The following is a 7,186-nucleotide window of genomic DNA, read 5'->3' on the forward strand; positions in this document are numbered from 1 at the left end:
GAAATAATACGACGTTTAAATTAAGTGACGTGAAAATTTTGTTAAAAAATTCCTTGGAACGAGTAACTGCAGATAACTGGCAAAGATGTATACATCATGTACAAAAAGAAGAGGAGAAAATGTGGGAACTCGATAATTTAATTGACGTTACTGTGGAACCTATCGTTATCAATCTAGGAGACGAAGATAATTCATCAGAATATTCAGAGGATGAATTTTAATATACCTACTTTTTTATTTTCTTTATTGTACATTTATACAACACTACATTTACTCACCATAATTTGAATTTTCAAAATACATATATTTTTGTGTGGAATAAAAGTCTATTCATTAAATTTAAATAAATATTTTGATAATAATATTGAATAATTTTATTTGAATTACTAAAAACCCTCTTAACCCGGTTATGATGCTTAAAGTAGCCTCATGTTTTGAAATGCTGTTTTTATATTGTTTACTTATAAGAGAAATGGACCGAGAAATTGAAGCGGCATAGACAAAGACGGATTGTCGGGGATTAAATTTTAGCTACCTGTCGATCGCACAAAGTTTTTTTAAAAGTACACCTCATCCTATACCGATAATACATAATATAAAAATATTGAATATAAGCACCAATACTACATTTATTTATGATTTGCATATATAATAAGCTTTTATTACTCTCTTTCATTTCTAAACAGACAGGGGATACAAACTTATTTATTACATACCTAAATTATGCAGGGTAGTTTTGTTGCTTTCAAAATAAGTCATTTTTCAAATAAAAGATATTAATAAAACCAAACCAAAGTATAGTTTAATAGACTAAGCATGCGGCATCGGTTTCCCATGCGGTGACGTCACACCCGCCGATTCAGTGGATACTCAGCGCGCCAATTTATGATTCTTTTTAGATGATTTGTAGGCGATATAAAATTCAAATTTTTTTGCAGTGAATCTTAAAATTGCAATATGTTTCCGTTTGAAACGGACTATGCTATATATAAAATGGAAGTATTTTAAGCGACGCATAATAAATCGGAATATTCTAATGAAGCAAAAATATTCACACCGAGTATGTTGGAAGTTCTAGAAGCGTAATCATATCAATTTTATAAGCACGCCGAAATAAATTTCCCTCTCTAAAACAATTTGCAAAGTCAAGACGTGTTAATTCACCGAATTTCGTAAGTAATAAATTGGTCGCTAAAAGGTCTTTACCTAGGCTTTTTTACAAGAAAACTCCATTAAACGGAGCACGTAGAAGTAATGAAAGCATCCCATTTCCGGCATCGAGCCTTCCATAAGGAGCTCCTCTCATTGTCACGCAAAGACACTAAAGACCCCTTGATTGAAAAACCTCTTTAAAACTCCACCTTTCTTTCTAAAATAATTGCTTCCCAATAAAAAATGCTCTACATTTGATACCTTTAAGTCGCTTTAAACAAGAGTCCATTCGGGAGATTTTTATTTCATTTTTTAAAAGGAGCCGCTAATTGCTTTGATGAAAATAGGAAATTGTGTACACACTGTTGATTGCTAATCGTCAAATTGATGGGGAATCGTGCCAGATGGCGTTTTTGTTTCGTCGTGTTTCTTTTCACGCCGTTTCCTAGGGTGGGTGTATAAGTCAAGTAATTAAAAAAGATTTTCTTTTGTGAATATAAACACTAAAACCATCTAAATAGTTGATTGGAAAGTGAAAACGCATACTTTTTCTTTAATGCCACGAGATTTTATAACAATTTCTAATTCTACAGACTACTTCTTGTAAATAACTTATACAAGGTATTTCATGACGAACTGTACATATTGTAATGGCAGAGCAAAACACTCTAGGAGAGTACGGAATATCTACTAAAAAAAGTTATGGCTGAAAATGTGAGGATATCAGGAATGAGATGATTTTTTAATTTTCACTAATACTTATTTTGGCTATATCTTTGGAGCCATTTGTGGGAAAAAAAATTGTTTTTGGTATACATTATACCGGGTATTCGCGGCCCTGTATCTCTTTTATTTTAACAAATAACTATAACAAACCAGATATATTTGTAAATCGCCGATCAAACTATATCAAATGACATTATTAGATCGTCTCCATAGTAACATATGTCAAAATTGCTATAGTCAACTGTTTTTTTTTTTTCAAATGGCAAACTATATATTTTTTTATCAATTCAGGAAGATATTTTTTTCTGAGTTCAGCTATCTATGGAAGTCTATAGTTTCATTAGAAATATTGATAGAAAAACAGCAAAAAAGATAACTTTGTAGCTTTATTCTGAAAAAATGATAGCCAGCTGCGGAAACAAGTTACTATGTTTTTTTTAAGTAACATATTTTATTTTTAATACGATAATAATATAGCAATTTAAAACAATACATATTTCAAATGTTCAAAATGACCTCCATTTGCTTCCAAACACAGAATAGTTCGGTCTATCACTCCCAAACATACACATACACATCCTAGTGTTTCTTCATTTAATCTCCGACATTCTACTCTTATTTTGTTTTTAAGGTCGTCAATATTATTTAGGTAAGGCCAAAGAAAGAAATCTATAGGAGTGAGATCCGGAGATCTAGCAGGCCATTTAACATCTTTATCGAATGTTCTTCATATCTTGCCGTTCTGAGTTTAAAAACTCTTATTTTCTTTTCAAAACTTCCATCTGCCGCCAAATTCCTGACTAACTTTCCGAAAATTTTATCTGATGAACGTTATCTCTGGGGACAACGATGTTGGTATAAATACCTGGCAGCTTTCGCGTTACTTCGGCTCTCTCCATAAACTAAAATCATATCTATTTTTTCTTGGTTACTGTAAGTATTCATGTTATAATTAGTAATAGATAGAATAGGTAGATACAATATTTTGACAAACCGTTATTTAGAAACGTCAAAATTTAGTCGTTTCCGCAGCTGGCTATCATTTTTCAGAATAAAGCTACTGAAAGTAAGGTTAATCTTTTTTGCTGTTTTTCGAGCAATATTTCTAATGAAACTATAGACTTCCTTACATAGCTGAACGCAGAAAAAAATATCTTCCACAATTGATAAAAAATTTGCAAAACCATACTTATCGTATCAACTTCGACGTCACCTGTTACATGGGTGTTTATACAATAATGGAAAACGTAATATTGACAGTTGGTAGAAGGAAGCGCAAACAAAAGGAAGCCTAAATAGTTGAAGTGATAGCAGTGTGGAGATGGGAGCAAGACGATCGGCGGGCAGTGAGGCAAAATAGTGAAAAATCAAAGTGTTAAACCCCTATTAATCAGCAGGTAATTATTCTTTAAGTACTTTGTTGTTAATTGTTCTATGTAATCTTATGATTGTGATGGTTATAGATGTTTCATGATAATAATTCTGTGAACGTTTAGCCTTCATTGTTTTATGCTCAGGGGTATATATTTTCCTAAGGTAAAATTGTTACAATTATTATTAGCGATTGCTTATCATTTATTACATGTTAAAATATGTATATATTGTCATGACTGCCCAGATATTGCAATAACAACTCCTTTGTTTCACATTTAACTTGTTTTATCATGATTATATTGTTCGAAAAACAACTTGTTGAATTTACTAATATTTTCGCCCGAGGAATGAATCTGTAAAAAGAATAATTAAATACAAAAAAAGAATTGCTAAACAGATCTTCCGAAATCTCAAATCATAGCTGGATTGCCTCCCGTATGGGACTCCAGTACCTTCCGGCCCTGCCGGCTAACTAACACCAAACCTCTTCAGTTTTACTTGGAAGTGTGTATGTCTAATTCGAGTGAGGTGATATTTAGTGAGACATTAAATAAATCAGGTCTTATTTATCATTAGCAAAGGATCTTAATTTATGCCTTTTGTTATCGGTTGTTTTGTATTTATATTTGGGTAGTTAGAGCAATGATTGTGGGTTTCTCTGCCATGCTCTTTCCCCACAGGAGCTCTAGGTGAGCCTGGCACTCTCATTTTATGTTAAATGGTTGTTAATGTTTTTGTTGTTCTTTTTATTTGTCACATGTTTAATTTGAAGACAGTTGTATGTAAATAATAAAGTTAGGTGTATTTACTCTGCTTTTGTTTTATAAAATTAAACCATACTTCCCCTCTTTAAATAATTTAAAAAAATAGATGTATACAACGTAGGTATTCTTTATGACGATCACAATCATATTTTTGGCCACAACTACGTTTATTCGTTTTTTCTCGATCGAACCCGGGATTGTTATACTACAATATATAGTGTGCCATTTGAACAAAACCATTTGACTATAGCAATTTTAACATATGTGACCATGGAGACGATATAATAATGTCATTTGATAGAGTTTGAGCGGCGATTTAAAAATATATAAGGTTTGTTACAGCTATTTGTTAAAATAAAAGAGAATAGCAAACTGAATCACCCGGTATACCTACCACTGGGGGTCAATAGAATTTTAAAATCAAATTTCTAAAATACCGTTATCACATTGGACATATTCGTATTTCTTTGTAATCCCTCGCAAAATTAACTATATAATTGTAAAGTATACTGAAAGCACATGAACAACTGGGGAATGCCATGTTACACTTACGCCAGTGGCGTAAAATTTAGGGGGGGGGAACCCTTACGATACCTTAAAATCTCCACCACTGGCACGTCCAATGAATTCGAGAAGGGTGCGAAAAAGTAACTATTAATAGTGGTAACGTGTGTACAAAAGCTCAATCCTGTAGTTCAAACGATTCCTAAGATATTGGCGAAAAACTAAAAAAAAAAAATTAATGTTTTGACACCGTGTATCTCGAAAACGAAAGCCCGGAGAGAAAAATGGAAAAGGGAAAAAATGTTTCTTTTTTCAAGAGGAATTTACAGTTTTCCGTTGCGACACTTATTCAGGAACACCCTGTATATTTTTTAATTAATTGATTTAAAATAACTTTTAACAATTTTCAAATTATAACAATAGAACAACTACTATGAACCTCTAATGCGCAGACAATTATGACAGCTCTACTCATCAGTTCATACTATCAGAACGACTTTTTTTATTGTAAACTTAAAACTGCAAAAATTCTCGACAGTGCACGTATAGGTGTCGTCCGTGTGAGCGACCGTGGGACCCGGGGGCTTCCCGAGGGAGGCACGTAACACGGATGTTCGCCGCCCCTCGCAAATCGTCACCGCAACAAAGCCAATTCAGATTCTCTGCTAATGGCATATTACATTGTTACCTTCCAGGGCCCCATTCTCAACAGGCGCACTCAAGAGCCTCCGCGGGGGCGAACTATCGCGCACAAAGGAAAATGATGCCACTTGAAACGTTTTTGTAATATATTTATGAACTTAAGTAATCGGTGTGTCATTTAAATCTGACTTAGACATACTAACGGAACAGTATTATTCAAAAAAAGTTATTCGCGGATTCTATAGCTGTACTGACTATTCAACTTCTTTATACCATTTTCAAGACACAATGTATGGGAGGAATGTCGAATTGTACGTACTGAAATGTTAAAATATTAATTATGTGTGAATTGACTATACAGAAAAAAGTCGAACTGAGATGTGTACCATAATACTGTAGCCCAAAAATTGTATTATAAATATCCTTTATACTTCAATGAAACAATCATTTTAAAACATTTATAAATGATGTTATTGTATTCTGCAGTCTGCTTTGAAAATGAAATAATTAGAACTGGAAATTGTTGTAAACTTCTTGTGTGGCGATTTTTGGTAATATCTGAATTAAATGAGCTAAATATGAATAATGTGAGATGCTTCAAGAAATCAAGAAAACAATCCAGGGAGGGTTCTGTTTTCTTTACCAATTGTAAAAATATTATTATTAAATTACAACGCGAATTACTAACTTGACTGCGACTTTATTTTTTGACTGGTCTTTTATGGACCTTCTGTAGATATATATATATATATGTTGAACTTCAGATTTCCGAGGATATTATATGTGTTGTCAAGATGTTTCCGGGTTCCTCTCCGCGTATGGTTTTCTTGATTCTGGATAGAATCGTGTTCTGGACGACGTTTCGGCAAGATCACACTTGCCATTTTCAAGTCTTCTTTGTTCTACTTCGTGTAATACGTTGTGAACTGGTGTTTACCTGCTCTGCTGCTGCTTTATATATTATTTTCGCGTTCTCCTTCACTGGTTTTCGCCTCGGTTCGCTGCTCGTTGGTGCGTCAGATGTCATGCTTGGTGAAGCGTTGCGTCGCGCTCTGATGATTTTGTTTGCGAGAATCGGTTTCCAAGCTATTGGGAGCCTTTGTGTATCGTCACGTGTATTTAGATTTTTTGTATGTTTTTCGATTTCTATGGCTTCTCTGATAATTCTTTTGGTTTTATGTTCTATGTTGGCAATGATTCTTGTTTCTTCGAAATTGATTTTATGTCCGGTGTTTTTCGCATGTTGCGCCAAAGAAGAGGTTGCCTGATTCTTTTCTACAGCATTTCTGTGTTCCTCTCTTCGTGTTTGAACTCTTCTATTTGTTTGTCCTATGTATGATTTTTCGCAGTCGCCACAGGGAATCTGGTAAACGCCTTGACCTTCGAGTGGAATCTTCGTCTTCGCTGATGGAAGAATGTTGCCAATTTTCCTGTCGGTATTGAAGACAGTTTCAATTTTATGTTTCTTCAGTACTTTGCTGATTTTGTCAGTGGTTCCTTTTATATATGGAAGGAGTGCTTTGGCAACTGGTTTATCTTCTTCGGTCCGTTCTCTATTGTGGCGTGGTCTTAATGCTCTCTTGATGTTGTTATCCGAGAAACCATTTTGTTGAAGAGCTTTTTTAACTTTTTCGATTTCTTCTGTTTTGTGTTCGTTGTCAGTCAGCCTTTCTGATCGTGTTATTAGAGTTTTCAAAACAGAATTTAGTTGTGATGGATGGTGATGGGACTCGGCATGCAGGTAGCGATCCGTGTGTGTGGGTTTTCTATACACCGTGTAGCCTAAACCTCCGGTTCTATTTTTGATTATGGATACGTCTAGAAATGGCAACTTGTTATTTTCTTCGATTTCCATGGTGAACTGAATTTTGTGATGTATACTGTTGAGATGTGTTAGGAAGCCATTCAGTTTTTCTTTGCCGTGCGTCCAAATAACGAAGGTGTCGTCGACGTATCGTAGCCACATTTCTGGTTTATATTCGGCGGATTTGATCGCTCGTTCTTCCAGATCCTCCATAAATAGG

General features: G+C 34.2%; 1 protein-coding gene across 1 annotated transcript; it reads right to left on the reverse strand.

Annotated features, from left to right (window-relative positions):
• Positions 1–6,048: 6,048 nt before the first annotated feature.
• LOC111691511 lies at positions 6,049–7,179 on the reverse strand. Its single transcript, XM_023454510.1, has one exon. The coding sequence runs from the start codon at positions 7,177–7,179 to the stop codon at positions 6,049–6,051; it is 1,131 nt and encodes a 376-aa protein (XP_023310278.1).
• Between the last annotated feature and the right edge of the window lie 7 nt (positions 7,180–7,186).

Source organism: Anoplophora glabripennis, unplaced genomic scaffold, assembly GCF_000390285.2.
Source record: "Anoplophora glabripennis isolate ALB-LARVAE unplaced genomic scaffold, Agla_2.0 scaffold62, whole genome shotgun sequence".
NCBI classification, from domain to species: Eukaryota; Metazoa; Arthropoda; class Insecta; order Coleoptera; family Cerambycidae; genus Anoplophora; species Anoplophora glabripennis.

Coding starts and splice junctions, on each gene's coding strand:
- LOC111691511 (XM_023454510.1), bottom strand. CDS start 7,179: ATGGAGGATCTGGAAGAACGAGCGATCAAATCCGCCGAATATAAACCA.